An 18,958-nucleotide genomic window follows, 5' to 3' on the forward strand; every position below is an offset into this window, starting at 1 on the left:
ATTTAGAAAACTAAAGTTGCGAATTGATTGAAAGTTGTTGTTTTTTTTTTTAAAAAAATTCTTTGTAAGGCGTACTGTTCATTATAGACATGCAATTTCTATATAAGCAGATCTTCCTGCCATTGACTATTAATTCATGCATTTTTCAGGTTTAACAATCCGCAGAACCTTTTTTTTTACATCGTTGTTACCCCTAAAATACAAGATTTACATTAGACCATTTGTTTTTGTAAAAATTAAAAACAAATAACAATCGGTGTTTCTGTAGCCCAAACTATATTTATACACACCCGTAAAAATTAAACGTTTGCATTTACCGACTACGTGTATGCATGTGACAATGACTATTATATAAAAAAATTCTTTTTTTTAGTTTTTATGATTAATAAAATACATTTTGTCAACAAATATTATTACACAGTACGTCGGCGTATTTTTGCAAGAAAATTGCATATGCAAAGTTTAACAATGAATGCATCTTATACTACAAATAATTAGTACAAGTATAATAATCCAAATATTTTTATCATTATTATATGCAATGTTTAGATATTTCAAAATATATACAAAATTAAGATGATATTTTTTTCATATCGAATTTAAAATCTATACATTTGATCAAAAAAGTTTTTTATTTCCCCGTGCTGGCACGGGTCACTATACTAGTTAGAAAGCAAAAAACACTCCAAGATTAACGATTGCAATCCCAAGATTTGCCTTCATCGCTCTTCTCATCTCATCCCTCCTTTGAACCCTACCTTGTCAGTTACACCCCATATTTTATTCCCATCCTTTCCCTACCCTCAATTACTCCTCAACTCTGTGTGATGATCTTGCTATCCTAAGATTTTGCACTCAGTTTTTTACCCCCTCCTAATCTGTCCCTCTTTATACTTGTACCCTCTTTCCGTTTTCTTCTTGTTATCCACCCTTTTCTGTTGTGATATAGGGTAGCTGTTTTTTTAGGTGTCATCCTTGGATGATTTTGATAGCTTTATTGTTTTAATCTTGTTAAAGATTCTCATAATCTCATCAAGATTCATAAAAATTCAACGTTAATCTTGATTATGGCTTTCATCCACTGTTGTTCTTGATCATTAGTTTGCTTCGCACTCTCTTTCTTCCCCAACTTTTTGTTCTCTGTTGTCTTGTCTCCTCCCTCAACCAAATCATGAATTCTTCTCATGGTAAAGAAATTATGCACGATACCCAAAATCCTCAAAATCATAGCCAGGCAATGATGTCCAGCGCCTTTTCAAAATCCAAAAGGTTCAAATCCCTCCTATGACATTTGTTCTCCATTACACTGAAACCCAGAATCCCTATGGCATTTGTTCAAGAAGTGGTATGAATTAACAGAGAAAGCTAGTTTTGTCAAAATTAAAGTGCTGCATGACATTGAAAACCCCATAAGAGAAGGAATGTTTATTGAAAACAATGCTGATGCAATAACCTGGATTGATTTCAGGTTTAAGAACCTTCCAATGTTCTGTTTCAAGTGTGGTTTAGTGGGACACAGAGAGGAAAACTGTGCAGAAAAACAGGATGATGATGAAGCCCCAGATGAGGATAGTGTTAACCCTAGAAGTGCCTGGCTTCACTCAAATAACTATGGTAGAAGGATTATGGATAAAAGAGATAAAAACTTTCAGAAGTGATCCAATAAAGTCTCTTAGTGGGGGACAATTCAGTCCCATCCCAAAAGGTCTAATGGACATGATGGAGCAGCTTAATATGCAGAAAAAGCATATGCAGAATTCCCCATACAATCAACAAAGCAATGAAATGGACAAACAACAAATGTCTGGAACAGAGGCAGAACTATCAATGTACAAAGTACCTATGAAGAGAAAATCTACTCTACTACTGGAATTACCATATCCGCTGATACCAATCAGGAAGCTATTTTGATGAAGGCATGCCTTGTTAACAAGGCCAACCTAGGAATATGAAGATCGTAATTTGGAACTGCAAAGGGTTGGGCAACCCTGATGCAGTTAGAGCCTATAAAAGGCACCTCAGGTCTAATTGCCCATATGTGGTCTTTTTAATGGAAATAAAGCTCAAGAGTTCTGATCCTAAAGAGTCTAGTAAGTTGTATCTTGGTCACCTTCAAAATCACTTCATTGTAAACTGTCACACTGAAGGTGGAGGTAGGTCAGGTGGTCTTGCCGTGATTTGGCATAATGATGTAAAGCTTCATATAATTTATCATAATAATAATATGATGATTGATTTTTATGTTTTGGACTCCCTTAATAATGATAAATGGTATGCTACATGTCTCTATGGTTATTCCTCTCAAAATAAAAAAACATAAGACTTGTGATACTATTATTAATCTCTATAATAGTAAATATAATGATAAATGGCTTTTATTTGGTGATTTCAATCTTTACATTAATAGTTCTGAAAAATTGGGAGGCAAGAATGTGGATTATAACCTCTGTGACCTTTTCAGTACCACTCTCTATCAATGTGAGCTCCTTGATTTAGGATACCATGACAACAAATACACATGGGGCAATAATCAAGAGAGTGAGCATCACATTAAGGAATGTCTTGTTAAATTTCGTGCTAATGATCTTTGGATTACCCATTTTCCTATATATATTAATTATCACTTTCTTAGATTTACTTTTGACCACTCCCCCATCCTCCTTGAGTTATGGGACAAGCATATTTGCAGGTCTAACTGTATCACTAAACAAAAAATCCCTTAATTTGAAGAGATATGGAGCCATGACAAAGATAGTTTTAGTATTGTTAAAAATACTTGGAATCTAATAGATTGGGGCAATAATAAATTTGGGATTATCCCCCATAGAATCAATCGTCTGCAGGAGCAGCTTAAGAGACTTAAAAACAAAATCCCTAATATTCAAGTGATTGAGCAGATCAAGGAGATAGAAAAGAATCTCATTGAAGCTTTAATTCAGGAGGAAGTGTGGTGGGCTCAAAGGGCTAAGTCCCAATGGCTTAAGTTTAGAGACAATAACACCAAATTCTTCCATTTTAAAGCAAGTCAGAGGAAGAAAAAAAATACCATATTTTTTTAATGGAGTTGAGTGGCAAGATGATCAACACATTCAGCATTCTTTTATGAACTATTTCATTGATATTTTGTCTACCTCTAACCCTGTTGATGTGGATAATTCCATAGATGTGGTTAGCAACAGAATTCCTATAGATATGAAACAAGAGCTCAGTTCTGACTTTACTAGTGAGGGAGTGGAGGAAGCTATGAAATCCATGAAAATCATATCCTCCCATGGTCCTGATGGGTTGACAACCCTCTCCTATCAAACTTATTGGAAATATGTTGGATCAGAGTCATCCAGTTTGCTCTTCAAATTCTTAATAAAGGGGGTGACCCAACTCTTGTTAAACATACTTTTATTGTGCTTATTCCCAAAGTGTTTAACCCTTCTCATACCTCTGAATTTAGGCCTATTAGTTTATGTAATGTTATCCTTAAAATAGTTACTAAAACCATAAAAAAAGGATTAAGAAGTTTTTGCCTACTGTTATTTCTGAAAATCAAAGTGCCTTTATTTCTAATAGACTAATTACTAACAACATATTGGTTGCTTTTGAGGCGTTTCATAAATTTTATAAGACTCATAACACTAAAAAAGATTTGGTTGGCATTAAATTGGATATGGCTAAAGCCTATGTATGATAGGATAGAATGAAGCTTTCTTCATAAAACTCTTTTAACTATAGGTTTTCCTACTAACCTTGTTAACACTATTATGAAATGTGTTACTACTGTTTCTTTTTCTATCCTCATCAATGGGCATCCTTTTAATAAGTTTCTTCCTCAACGTGGTTTAAGGGAGGGAGACCCTTTATCTCCCTACTTGTTCATTATTTGTGCCGAGGTCTTATCTAGTTTGTTAACCAAAGGCCTTTCAGAAGGAAAATACCATGGGATCCATATTGCTCCCTTTGCTCCCCCTATTTCCCATTTATCTTTTGTTGATGATAGCTTATTATTTTGCAGGTCTAACCCTAAAGAGGCTAATTTCATTATGAACACTCTTCAGCTGTATCATAACATATCAAGGCAGAAAGTAAACATGGACAAATCTGAAATGGTGTTTAGACCCAGACTTAGAGAATATGTAAAGAAGGAATTTCAAGCTCAACTTCCTATCAACATATCCAACAAAATCTCTAAATATCTTGGATTACCTACTCATTTTGGAAGATCCAAAGTTCATGATTTTAATTTTATTCTGACAAAGTTTTAAAGAAGCTTAAGGGCTGGAAGGAAAGAAACTTGTCCTTTGCTGAAAGGGGTGTCCTAATCAAAGCAGTGGCTCAGGCCATCCCTGTCTTTGTGATGAGTTGCTTCCTGCTACCTTAGGAAACATGTGACAGAATTGAAAGGGATGTATGTCATCAGTCGGAAGCTTATAATGAGCCAGTTTCCAAAAAATGAAGGCCCGAGTGAGAGGTGTAACAACCCGATTTTTAGCTAGATTTATTTTAATTATTTATAATGTGATTATTTGTGTTTGTGTGTGATTATTCATCATTGGGTGCATTTTCATGGATTTCCATATTAGAAGGGTATTTTGGTCATTTAGCGAGTAAGGGTAAAATAGTAAATTTGGTGAGAATTATTTTTAGTGTTTAGTGAGAACCATTATTTTACTAAGTTACTAGTGTAGTAATTAGTTTTTACCGTTTAGTGACCGTTGGTTATATTTTACCATTGTTAGTAATTTACCGTTGAGTGTATAGAAATTTTTTAGAATTATGTTAGAATGGGTTAAGCCCACTAGGGTCTAGATTTGAGCCCAATTGAGTTGGAGCATATCTAAACCTAAAACTTGGAGAGAAATTCATTCATTCCTTTTCATTTCACAAAGTTAGAGAGAGGTAGAGAGAGAAAGTGGGAGAAAGGAAGAACAAGGGTTAGAGAAAGGGGGAAACTTAAAGATTGAAGAATTAGGAGCTAAAATGAAGCCTAAGTTTGGATTAATCATTATCTAAGGTAAGGGGGTTAGTCTTCTTCATAATCATGATTGTTTTGTTTGCAATTTTCTTAGTTTGTATGAAATAGTGCTTAATTGAGTAAGTATTTATACGAACCTAATCCTTGAATTTCGTGCTCTTGTTTTAATGATAAGTTTGAGTATGTTAATTGAATGATAAATGAATTGTTGGTGATGAAATAACATGTTCATAGTGTCTGAAAATGGGTAGTTATGAAATCATGATTAATTGGTGAATTATGACATGTTGTTGTTGAATTGAGGTGAAAATCAAGTTTCAATTGATGTTGTTGTTTATGATTTATGACTTGGGTGTTCATATAACATGATTGTTGGTGAGAATTGAGATGTTGTTGGTTGTTTTGCAAAAATGGGTCAAATGGTGATTTTGGTTTAAAATGATGTTTGATTCAAGTGGTTTTATGAAATTGAGTGTCTTTTCATGTTGAGAAACGTTTGGATGCACTTTGGGATTGGGTAATGAGAAGTCAAAAATTGGGATTTTGGGGTGAAAATGCATTTTTCCCGTAAAACAGAATTTTTCTGGAACTGTGCTCATTCGCCAGGCGAGCGGGTGGCGAGTAGCTACTGTGCTAACTCGCCATGGCGAGCAACCTTCCACGCCAGGCGAGCTGCCCAATTGCAGCATCCCATGTTCTCGAGTTTTGCGTCGTTTTCACTCGTTTTCGTTTTGTTTTGGCTTTTGATTTTAACATGAAAGTTTTAGAGAATTGAGTTGGCATTCCATTGGCCTTGGTTTGACTTGAAAATAATATTTTGTTTTTGAGTTATGAAGAAAATACTCTAAGGATGTTTTAATAAAACTTTAGGAAAATTCCGCACAATTGTTTCTAAGTCAACCTAAACCTCATGAATTGTTTCCAAACTTCAAAGTCTGTTTATTATAAGTTCAATTAAAGGTTTTAGAGTATTTAAAACTTGGTTTGTGAAATTGAGACTTAATTTGGAAAATTACTTAGAATGTCGATTTTTCCGGAATGTGATTTCTCTTGAGAAATGGAATGGGATTAATGTTGTTTAATGATTATTGAATTTCTGGAAATGGGTGAGATTGGTTCCTTTGAACTTTACTTGATTTTATTTTGAACATGGAGAGGTATGGATGAATTATGATATGTTGGATATGATATTAACATGAGGTGTTGTATGTTCTCTTACTTGGTATATGAGAAATATTGTAATGATGAGATGATATTGGTGAGTCCATATACATTGTTATTATGATATGGTATTGATTATCCATGTGGTGATGAATTGTTGGTGTGATTGCATAAATGCAAATAAATATTGGTGATGATTTGGTGAGTTGTTGTGTGGACATATGCATTATTATTAAGTCATATGTTCATGCATACATATTTGGTGATGACGGATATGTTTATATATCCAAATTGGTGATGATTTTGGTGATGATGGGCGACGGCCTAAATATTGGTGATGACCGGTACCGCATGCATATAGGTGTTGTGTCGGATTTGGAGATTTTATGCTTATGCATTTTTGAGATCATTTGACATGTATGCTTGATGTATGAGAATTTATATCCGCTGCGACTGATGAGGTTTTATATAGATGCATGTTGACCGTTGATTCGATTTTGTTTTACTTTGATTTGGTGAAAGTAGCGTCTATTTCTTGAATATATGAATTATTCGCATGTTTAATTGCTTTAATAGAAATAGGGTGTTACAGGAGGGACAAAGGCATTCCAAATAAGTTTGTACCATCCAACGGGGGCTGATTGGGATTCAGAAAATCATAAGCTAAGAGTGGTATTTTGTATCTGAACCGTCAAGGTAGGATATTTAGAACTAATGTAGGTGGGAATCCGCCATTGATGGTGCAGAATGTAATCTGACACCTTCATGTCCAGCTGAGCATGAAAATGTGAAGGAATGCTGAGAGACTGCACCAACGGCTCACCCAACCACCTGTCCTTCCAAAAGAGAACATTCTCCCCATTCCCAATATTCCAAGTAGAATTAACTAACACCAACTGCACAAAAGACTTAAGCCGAGGCCAAATCGAATAAGTAGTATGATGTTGGATCGGAGAACCCGATCGTAAAAATCTCTTCTGACACATAATAGCCTCTGCTCATCAGAAGTGATAAGTTTCCAACCAAGAAACAACATCGCCACTTTATCAACAATCAAAGGGTAATGCAGAGCTAACCCCCCCCCCCCCCCCCCCCCCAGCTTTGGGCCAACAAAGATTGCTCGTACAGACAATGCAAATCTTTTTTATTGAAGTATCTCCGCTCCAAATAAAATTAGTAAACATTCTTCTAAGCTGTTTAATGAAAGCTTTGAACGGATTCTATCAACAATAGGCTGGAAATGTTGAACTTTGGGCTTTCCTTTGAACAAAGGTATCCCCAGATAAGTAAAAGGCATGGAGGCATGCTTAAAACCGGTGAGGCCAGCTATGGCACAAAGCCAAGAATGCGGGATGAACGCAGAATAAAAATTACTTTTACTGTTGTTGACAATTTGACCAGAATAGCTACCATAACTTTCAAAAAGTTCCATGATATGCTTGACATTAGCAATATTACCTTTACAAAAAATAAGAATGTCGTCGGCGTACAAGCAGTGGCTGGGAACCAAATTACTTCTGCTAGCCAACATTTGAGACAACTTTCCTTGAGAAACCAAGTCCAAAATACCTCTACTAAGCACTTCCTCAGCGATGTAAAAAAGAAGAGGGGACAAGGGATCACCCTGTCGCACACCGCGGAAGCAACTAAAGAAACCAACAGCTTTACCATTGACCGAAACAGAGCCTAGCAGACTCAAGTTGGTATGTCGACAATTTAAAGATGTGAGGAAATTCATTAAGATTTTATGTTTAATAAGTACATGAATCGTTAATTAGGTTCCTTAATTACCACTGTTGAATTAGTCCCTCAACTATAGAAACTAAACGGTCCTTAAACGATTCACTAACTCATCTCTTGATTGATGTTTTGTGTGGTCAAATAGCCTAGTGGCTAAATTTCACATTTTTTAAGGTGAATAAGTGGGGTGTCCAGGTTTCGAACATCGGCCCCTGTATAAAACAATGCATGTCCCTACCAACTGAGCTATGCTCACGGGAACATCTCTTGACTGATGTTAATTACCACATTAACACTATTTGTCTCCTATGTGTAACTAATATTTTAGATCTACAGTTTATATATGTTTGTTATTTAGTTTCTAAAGTATAAAATAATTAACCTAGTTTAGCTCCTAAAATTTCGACGACAGAAGTTTAGTCTTTCAACCTTAGAAAATAGATTGATAAATACATCAATTTTATCCTTTGATCCTCAATCTCTTCTGTATTTAAAGTGCAAAACCAGATGTAAAAAATAAAAAAAAAAAATCCGATGCCAGTTGAAGTGCACAAACCTGAAGCATAAGTAGATGCAAATGACGTGAAAAATAGATGCTAAATGAACTAAAACATTAGTTAACTAGTAGCATAAGGAGATACAAAACCAGTAGGAAACTAATAATAGCACCACGAAAATAAAACAGATGCAAATCAATAGCAAAACAATATACAAATAACATGCAAAGCAGATACAACATAAGATGCAAATTAGAAGTAATCCAATAGAAACCGAGCAGAACGTCCTTGCCTATATAAAGACAGTAGCAGGTGAAAACTCCGAGTAAACTCGACAGAGTGTACAAGTTTATGTTTAAAAAAACACTTTCATTTTTTATTTTGGGCTATTCTTTTTGGCCTATTTTCTTTAAGTTCTTTTTTCGAGCCCAAAGTATCGAAATTAAGGTTGGAGTGAGTTCAAGTCATGCATTTGGTTATGATATTGAAAACCTTTTATCACCTGAAGAAGAATTTGTTGTAGTTGGAGATAAAGACACAGATGATAATGATGCTAAGAAATTTTAGAAGGATTAAACTTTTGAAGAAATTAACTAGTTTATTTTTTGAATAGTTTTATTAACAATTTTAGAAGTTAAACTTGCTTTTTGAATGGTTTAGAGTCTAATGAAACTTATGATTTTGCATGTTTGTTTTGACGCTCAGTTGAACATAACCATTTATTACGGTACTTTGTCTTTATAATTATGTCATATTTTGCACTATTGACTTATTTTCAATATTATGTTAGCTAGCGCATATGTCATGTATATACTCAAATTTATATAATTTTAATGTTAGGTAAACTCATACGGGTTTACAAATCGAGTTCACGATTCAAGTTTACATAAGTAAAACAAGTTGAGGTAAACTCTCAAGTTATAACACCTTACGAGTATGACTAAAAAAATTTGTTGAATTTTTTCACTTCTGTCCTAGGCTTTATAGGTTGAAAAAAATCTTTTTGTTTCTTATGGACGTTTTTTACTGATAGTAAGTTCTTTTTTTCCTTCTTATGTAGAATCAAACTTTGGTGGTGAGATGGAAATGGTTGGTGGTTGCAAAAGTGTCGGTTTAGTTGGAAGTTAGTCATTACAATAATTCTCATTCATTCCATATCTTTTAATCAAAGACAAAAATTATTTTATTGATTATTAATTTTTTTTTCTTCGAAAAAGAAAAAATAAAATATAACTCAACAAGAGTGGCTCATCCCGCACAAAATGTGTTGAAAAGAACCCTCCAAAAGGATTACAACGTTATGAATCTGCTGCTATAGAACACAACGAAGAAACCATAAAAGAACTACTCCCTAACATCCATACATAATAAACAGTTTCTCCACCCGTCATTATAACTGAAAGCAGTTAATTGATTATTAATTAAAGACAATACAAAGTCCACTTAGGTGACTTGATTGAGTAGAATATATAGCACTATATGCTAATACATAATCCAAACAAACATACATTTTAGCATTAAAAATTCACAATTGACCTATAAGTCTGACCAGGCTTCCAACCTGCAGGAATCACATTATGTGCCACAATAGTTTTGCCAGATTTAAGTGTGGTAAGCCTTATAGAAATTGGTGCTTTAAGTGGTGCTCCTTTATCAAATTTCCAAACAGCACCCCATGATTGTTGCATAGTATCCCATGAGGATGAGTCAAGTGCTTCCTTGAGTTCAACTTTGTTAAGATCACCATCTCCTTCCTCATATTCAATCAAGGCAGCAAAATATTCTTGGTTGGATCCAGAGTCCACGTGGAAAGCTATTGTACTACCACCATAGTTGCATTGAACTCTGCATAAAAAATAGTAAATAATTTCAATAATTGTAATATTGTAAACAAAATATTTGAATATTTTAAGTAAATTATAGTTAAGACAAAAACATAAAAACAACTTATGTCCATAAAACAAAATAAACGAATCAAATAGTAACAAAAATATAAATAAATAAAATAAACGTAAAGTCAAATAAGTTTCCATATTTAATGGAAAGTTGTTAAAAACTTGTAGGATGTATTGTGTTGAGAGAGTTTTGTATGAGGTAATATAATTTTAGATCATAATAACTCAAATTCATCAATGTAAGTTATTTTGTTTGTAAAACAATCTTAAAAAAAAAAAATCAAAATAGATAGGCTTTATGAACATTTAATTTAGAAAACAATTGTTAATGGAAATGCTTTAATTATTTTGTTATAACTTATTTAGAGAATTTTAAATAATATCGCAAGGTTTTATGGACACATGTTGATTTAATAGATATTGAAATATTCTGTGCTCGTGAGCTTAGCTCAGTTGGTATGGACAATGCATAATATATGCAAGGTTAGAGGTTCAAACCTCGGACATCACAACAAAAAAAATATATTGAAATGTTGTTGTAAAACTCGTACATTAAATTTCTTAAGTGTTTTGTTTTGGTTTTTTATTTTTGCAAATTTGGCATATTAGTTTATAAATTTTTTAAAATTTGGATATTAATTGGTCCATAATCTTTTTTAAATTATAAGAGTGTGTTTAATAAATATGTGTCTTTCAAAAATGATTCATAGATGTATCTTTCCTATTTTTAATGAAATATTATATGTCCTCGTGAGCTTATCTCAGTTGGTTTTGCACAATGCATAAAATATGCATGGTCCGAGGTTCAAACTCCGACCACCACCAAAAAAGATAGCATAAAACCCACCTTCTGTGTTCAATGACTATTTTTCCAGCATTACGTAGCTCTTCATCTTCACCAGAAACTGCCATGGAACCAAAAGCACTACCACTCAAATCAAAATGATATTCAGCATCTGACCCACACCCAGCACACTCATCAGTGATAACTACCTTAACAGGGTTGCCTGAACATACAGAATTTCCTGTGCACCTCACCTAAAATTATAAGAAAATAAAATCCAAACTTGCATTAAATAATTAATTAATTAATTAGTATCTTCATTTTTCATATCCATATACAAGCAATAATTTCTATTGATAAAAATGTTACAATTTTTTTTTGACAAACAATTTTCAACTCTTGAAAAGCAACAGATTCCCCTAATATTTTTTTTTTTTGTGTACTTTCCCCTAATTATGTTGATTAGTGTTACAAATATTAAAATCAGTGTTAAATATTTTTCCTGTAATTTCAATTGCTAATTTAATTAATTTTTTTTTCTAGTGATATTATTTTATTAATAATTATTAGCACCTCATAACAAGAACCACAGCCTTTGCCTTTGTTATAGATGAGAGGGCTTCCAGCTGATATCATCGAAGAGAATGGAGGTTCTCCAACTGCATTTCTATACCCACAAGCACCACCTACATAATTATCAAATACAGTCATTTTTTTTAAAGAAACTAAATTAGTCTACCAAAATTGACACTGAAAAAAATTGAATCTGAGACCTTAAGATGAAGCACACTCCCAAGTCTCAAATTAATGCCATCAGACCAACCCAAGTGAGTTTATCTAATAAAGTCATTGAAAAACTAGTTCTTTAAAAAGTTAAGCATTATTTAGTTGACCACGTCCAATATGGACCTAATTTGAAGGTGACCTTAATATTTTTGAATGAAATATTATATTTGTTCACCTATTTTTATTATTAATAAAATATTTTTTTTCCATTAATTTTTAAGAGGTAGATATAAAATATATCTTATTTAGTTACATTTCAAGTGTACGTTAAGATCAATACGGAGTTTTGCAAAATCACAATGGCATCAAGATATTGTAAAATTATAAACCGTAGTTTTTGCCAAAATTACATTGACACACCGTGATGCATTGTTAAGCTAAGCATGCACCTAAGCATGCACCGAATCCATACGGATGAAAAAACTATTTAACAACTTTTTTCAATTGTTTTTTTTTTTTTTTTTGAAGAGGCTAAATTAGCCCACCCAAATTGACATCAGAGAGAATTGAACCTGAGACCTCGAGGAGGAGCATACTCTCAGATCTCAAGCCAATACCACTAGGCCAACCCAAGTGGGTTAACTTTTTTCAATTGTATACCTTCGCTTCCGTCACCATCGGGAGATCCATACCAAGTAGCAACTGAAGGTGACCAATCTGAACCAGATGAGGAGTATGAGCTAACATTAACAAGCTTCCTTGGATTAAAACAAATGGAAGGGGTCACTAGGAATATTGAGAGTAAACCTAAAAGGATGAGTATATGAGAGAATGCATGTTCAAGTGTAAGAGCCATTTTATCAGAACACCACTTAGGTTATTTTGTTAGTAGCTATATGGTTTGGTGAATGTATCTATGGGTGGTATTTATAGAGATGAAATTCTTAGAGTCGTTATTTTTTACTCACAGTTAGGTTCTTAACTGAAAACAAGTTAGTTGATTAAAATATTTCAGACGGCAATTGTGATATGCTTAACTATGGGAGATGATTTCGGGTCTCACAAAGAAAAAGACAAATGAGATGTTTGAATTTGAGATACCAAACATTTTTTTTTTGACAAAGAGATATGAAACATTTTGTTCACGTGTTTAAATCGTAAGGTAAATGATCTTGTTGCCTATATTGTGTTATAATAATCGGATTTTGCATTAGTCTTTCTTTTATTTTTATTTTTCTTACGGAAGTTAGTCATATATAACCTAATAACCATTGAAATTAATGACACATTTTGACAAAGTAATTTATCAAAGTTACATTTAAATATCAAAACTAGTTTTTTTTTTTGTTTATTTGATTGAATGGTCCTCCAAATTTTGATTTCGGTTCCACAATTAATAAAAAGTACGTTTTGGTCCTTCAGATTTTTCTCCGTTTGTCATATCTTCTTTTTTGTTCATGATCTTCGTTAAAGAAATCCAGCAACATCTATTGGCAGCTTTGCGACACTCTTCTCTCTTTTGTTCCCTCCTTCTCCTTGAAACAACAACAACAACATAGCAACCCAGATTAAACAACAACAACATCATCATCAATTCAACAACAACATCATCACCATCTACCCAAAATTTGGTCATCAATTCAACAACAACATCATCATCACAATCTACCCAGAATTCGGTCATCAATTCAACAACATCATCACCATTTACCAAAAATTCGGATTTAGAAAATAAGGGAAAATTAAGGTTCAATAAAAATTGGGGCTTTTTAAAAATTAGGGTTCAATTCAACATCAACATCATCATCATCACCATCACCTGCTTCTTCTTCGTCTACAACAATGGGTTTTGGATAGAGACCCATCATGTGTTTGATAGAATTATGGAAGGGAATTGGAATTGAGGAAATTCGGGAAGGGTTTTGGATCCTAATTTTCTAGACTTAGAGGAATGAGGTTATAATCAGTATGAAATTGGAATAGAAATATGATGTATACTTTCGTGTTCACTTTCAGTAATCATTCTCATAGAAATACGATTGAAAGTGAATTTTTTGACAGAGAATTGTTTGGCCGGTTTTCCCTCTCTTTCTCCTGCCCTTCTCTTTTCTGCGTTTCTTCTTCTTTTGTTCCCTTCTGTGTTTCTTCTTCTGTTGGGAGAGAGAAAAAAAAAAAAAAAAAAAAGGAAAGTGGTTTTCTTTACGCCACTGTTGTTGTTGCTGTTTTAAATGAGAAGGAGAAACAATTTGTTGGTTTTAATTTAATTTTTCTATGAAGATATGAATATGATTGATGAAGACAAAGAAGATGAAAATTTAGAAGATGAAGAAAAGGAAAAAAAATTAGGTGTCGGTGATATATCGTTAGATAAAATAGACTTGCCTAATCAAATGGTTCTCTTTTTAAAAAAAATCAAACGGTTTAAATTAAAATAATTAATAGGATCTATGGTGGACCACTCTTAAGATTGGTCCACCATAGACATCACTTGGGGTTAAACTTAACCGTCAGGACTTATTTGGCAAACGGAGGAAAAAGTGAGGGACTTAAACATACGTTTTATTAATTATGGGACCAAAATAAAAACTTAAAATTATTTGAGGGACCAATGAATCGATCAAATAAGCATTTTTTTTTTTTTTGAAGGAAATTTCAAAACTAGTTAAAAACTTGTGCTTCGCACGAGTTGAATAGTGTATTTTTTTAAATCTTCATTATATGTTTGAATAAGTTAAAACGTTGTAAATTGATTAATTTAGAAATATGTTGTTTATTAAATTGTTTTGTTTGGAATGGAATGCACTATACCTCACAAATGTGTAACTGCTACTAATACGTTTTTCCCGAAAGCATGCAAGTATTTTCTTTGAAACGTTTATATATAATTAATGTTTGAGCAATAGATCTGTAGAACTTTTAGTTTGTAACATCATTATGTTTAGAAATATGTTTATGACCAAAATCGATCAGTTTCTTCTTTTTCTACCAATGTTTTTTTTAAGAAGCTAAATTATCCCACTCAAATTGACACCGAAGAAAATCGAATATGAGATCTCGAGGAGCACACTCCCAGATCTCAAGCCAATATCAATAGATCAACCTAAGTGGGTTCTTTTTCTACCAATGTTGATGTGGATGGTGAGATGCTTTGTAGAACATATATCAATTTTATTTTGATATGATATAGCAAATTCCACTCCGATCAGTGTTTCTTGGTACTCAGGCTATTATACATAGTCTTCATTGAAAGTTACGGTGTGAGAATTTCCTAAACTATCCATCCTATCATAGCCTGAGTACTAAGAAACATAGATCAGTGTTTTTTGAAATTACCTTAGATGAGTTTGGCTGAATTTAACTCAGTTGGTAAAAACAATGCATAATACATGTAAGGTCGGGAGTTCGAATTCCGACAAAAAAAAAAAAAGCATAATCTATGTTTGTTTCCTGGAATTACCTTCAACAAGAAACCAAGAGAGCATGGGTATATAGGACCCACTTTGATTTGGGAGATTAATCGGCGAAAAAGATGGCCGTATAAGACGACGTCGTCGCTATCAAGAAAATACGGATCTTACAAATTAACCGTAAAAACATGATGAAAGCGAAAACAAACGTGCTATTGTATATGTTCGTTAATGAAGCCGTTAATGGAGGTTGTTAACCGTTGAATTAACTAATCCCTATGCTGAGGTAACGGTTATGAATTAAAAATCACCTTTCACATGGGTGTCGTCATCACTATAGACAAATTAACAAATCTTTCAAATAAAAAAGTTTAATGAAATATTTTATTTCCACTTTTCAATTGTTTACAAATTTTGTTCTTCTTTTTTCTTGACTGTTTTTTGTTTTCAAATTTTTATTTTTCTACAAATTTTTTTACTCCATATCTTGTTGTTTTTTTAAGCTTGGATCTGAAAAAACATTCTAAAACGTTATTTTTTCGGATATCAATTAGATTATTAATTTTTTATATAATTAGATTATTATATATTATCATATGCTTTTATTTTTTGACAAAATTATCATATGTTTGTATCCATCAATATTAGCCTAAACATTATTTTGTTTTATTTTATTTATAAGATGACTAAATGCTATTTACCTAAAAAAATATCATTTTTTAAAAGTTAAAAAAACGAAGACTCATTTTAGTTTCAAAGAAAAATTGTAAGACCTAATTTAGTCTCTGAGAAATATATAATTCACTTTTATTTCCCTAGAAATATAAATAGATACAACTTAGTCTCTACTTTCTTTACATTTTTTTTATTAATGAAAGAAAGATAAAGGAAAGAAGATAAGATACTAGCAATTATTTAGTAGTATACTGGTCCTCGTGAGCTTAACTCAGTTGGTTTGGACAATACATAATATATGCAAGGTCCGGGGTTTGAACCTTGGCCACCACAAAAAAAAAGTAGTATAGTATAAAAGAAAATTAAATAAAATCACGATAGGAAAGACACATGTATTTGTATAATGGAATAAATATATTTAAACAAAAATTAGATATGATAAAAATAAAAATAAATTATTTCATTACAATAAAAGCAAAACATATTTCTTAACGGTTTTTAAAATATATCATCCAATTCAGGAGAAGTCGAACCTTTTTCGGTCAATGTGATAACCACAATTTGAATGATCTCTAATTAAGTCTTATTGTAGCTCATACATTCAAGAATAAATTTCAATTCATTGCAAACTTAAGAGGGGATAAAGGTGTAATTCAAACTTCGTTTAGGGGATTAAAGTCTAATAAGTACGACTTAATCGTGAGACTTTATTAATTATAACACTATTCTTAAAGTATCCATAATCAAGGTTTATTGTGAAGCACAAAGATCATTATATGGGTAGATTGATGATCATGTCTTGTGGATCATGGATAAAAAGTTGTCAAATATTCATATAGATATAAATATATATTATGAGTAATATTTATATTGAATTGACCCACCATTAGAATGCTACATGTAATGTTAGTTAAGAGTTTTTGGATGAGATGTCACTTTCACCTTCGTTAGAGGTCATAAGTTATTAGGTTCATTTGAAACCTAGAAATGCACGCTGTTAAATGTAAATATCTGTTTTTACTTAGGATTATTTTATTTATTTTATCATATGTGTTTATATGTTTGTCTTTGTGTGTATTTGATTTGAAATTAGTGGATTTTTGGTCTAGGAGAGTATTTTAGTCATTTTGGAGGCTAAGGGTATTTTGGTCTTTTGGTGAGTAAGGGTAATTAGTAATTTTATTGGGAAGGTTATTTTTAGTGTTTTGGTGAGAATAGTTATTTTACTAAGTTACCAGCAAGTTGAAGTAACTATTTCGAGATAATAATTATTCGATATTTTAACGAATGAGTGGGTAGTAATTTTTTAGAATTTAGTAGCGAGAGCTTTAAGTCCATTATGGTTTGTAGTACCTAATCCCATTAAAGAGGAGTATATATTAATAACTCTTAAGAGAATTAATGTTAGAAAATATTTCACAACAATTGATAGAGAGGCTAGAGAGAGTGTGAAGATAGAGAGAAGAATAGAAAGGGGACAACTTGAAGGAGGGGAAAAGCTAGAGCTAAGGAACTAGAGGGGAGATTGAAGTCTAAACTAGAGCAATTGAAGGTTAGGTGATAAGTCAGTAATTGGTTTTAAGTGTTTATTTTATTAAGATTTTATTGTTTTTAATTACTTTTCAGAACTATTTTACTTCTAATTTGTTTGTTTTTATTTTAGGATCAAATATGATGAAAGATCGAATATTTGAGCAAAATAATGGATTAAGATGCATGATTAAAGCTTGTTTGAGAAGAAAGCTAAAAAGAGGAAAATTATGCCATATTTATGTGCTGATTTGGTGCATATTTATGGGCAGATTTAGTACAATTATATGTTCTGATTTGGTGCAAATTTATGCGCAGATTTAGTACAAATTTATGCTCCGATTTAGTGCAATTTTATGTTATTCCTTTAGCTATAAATAGAGGAGCCAAACTTATGTAACGCCCACTTTTATTTAATTAATTATTTAATCGAGTTTAGACGAGTTATATTATATTTATATAATATATGTGTGAATTTTGTTGATTTATGACGATTTAGATGATTTGGATGATATTGAGATGAGTTATGAGTTTTGATGATTTTGTTGAGATATGAGACTTATTTTATTGTTAAATAAAATAAAATATTTAGTTGAGGGCTGTTTTGAGATGTTAGAGTGTTTTGGGGGAGAAAGTGAGATAAGATAAGATATTGGGAAGAGATATAAAAAGGAAAGACCTAGGTTGTAGAAAATTTGTACGTACGACTATTTTTGGAGAAAAGGAGGAAAAGTGAAGAGAAGAGAGAATCACCTAGGGAAAGCTGCGATTTCTTCATACAAGGTAAGGGTGAGACTAATGATTCAGTAATATTGATTCTTATGATTCTGATGATCAATTAACAAAGTTAGGATTGAATTAGAAATTTTTTGAGATTAGGGTTAATAGGAGAATTTGATGATCCGATGATGATAAGCTGTTAGATTGTTGTAGAAAACGTCCCTTGACCTTAGATTATGTTTAGAATGAATTATGGAATTGAAATTAGGCTTAGAACCATGTGAGATCATGTATTTTTCGTAAAAACTGCATTCTGCCCGAGCCAACATTCATCGCTCGCTCTGGCCAACGATGATCCTCGCGAGAGATGAAGTTCATCGCTCGCCACGCGAGCCTTTTCCCCTCGCCTCGCGAGTTACAAGTCGTAGCTCGCCACAGCGAGCAACCTTACTCGCCATAGCGAGCATTGTAACGCCCACTTTTGTTAATTGTTTATTTAATCGAGTTTAGGCGATTATATTATATTTATATAATATATGCATGATTTTGGTATGATTTGAATGATTTACGACTATATTGATGGTTTGGTTGATATTGTGATAAGTTATGAGTTTTGGAAGATTTGATAAGATTAAGGGATTTATTTTATTGTTAAATAAAATAAAGATTTGAAAATAAGATAAGTTATGAGTTTTGGAAGATTTGATATTTTAGATAGTTTTGGGGGAAAAAGTGAGATAATATAAGTAAATAAGAGGAGATATAAAAGAGTTAGACCTAGTTTTAGAAAAACGTTGTTGCACGTACGTTTTTGGAGAAAAGGGAGAAAAAGCCAAGAGAAGAGAAACCAAGAGGGA

The 18,958-nt window shown here is 32.5% G+C and overlaps 1 protein-coding gene across 1 annotated transcript; it reads right to left on the reverse strand.

Annotated features, from left to right (window-relative positions):
- Positions 1 to 9,631: 9,631 nt before the first annotated feature.
- Positions 9,632 to 12,683, reverse strand: LOC25480356 (putative expansin-B2). The gene is made up of 4 exons (XM_013587193.3): positions 12,430 to 12,683; positions 11,617 to 11,729; positions 11,107 to 11,297; positions 9,632 to 10,209 (listed from the first exon to the last, which is right to left on the reverse strand). Exons 1-4 carry the CDS (start codon positions 12,623 to 12,625, stop codon positions 9,882 to 9,884), a joined length of 828 nt encoding a protein of 275 aa, XP_013442647.1. The 5' UTR covers positions 12,626 to 12,683; the 3' UTR covers positions 9,632 to 9,881.
- Positions 12,684 to 18,958: the final 6,275 nt, after the last annotated feature.

The sequence above is a fragment of the Medicago truncatula genome, chromosome 7, assembly GCF_003473485.1.
Source record: "Medicago truncatula cultivar Jemalong A17 chromosome 7, MtrunA17r5.0-ANR, whole genome shotgun sequence".
In the NCBI taxonomy this organism is placed as follows: Eukaryota; Viridiplantae; Streptophyta; class Magnoliopsida; order Fabales; family Fabaceae; genus Medicago; species Medicago truncatula.

What these genes read in the sequence shown, in the direction of transcription:
- LOC25480356 (XM_013587193.3), bottom strand. Translation starts at nt 12,625, where the DNA reads ATGGCTCTTACACTTGAACATGCATTCTCTCATATACTCATCCTTTTA. An exon ending in CGATGGTGACGGAAGCGAAG is followed by an intron (nt 11,730 to 12,429) that starts GTATACAATTGA and finishes ATAATTATGTAG; the next exon opens with GTGGTGCTTGTGGGTATAGA. An exon ending in ATAGTCATTGAACACAGAAG is followed by an intron (nt 10,210 to 11,106) that starts GTGGGTTTTATG and finishes TTTTTTATGCAG; the next exon opens with AGTTCAATGCAACTATGGTG.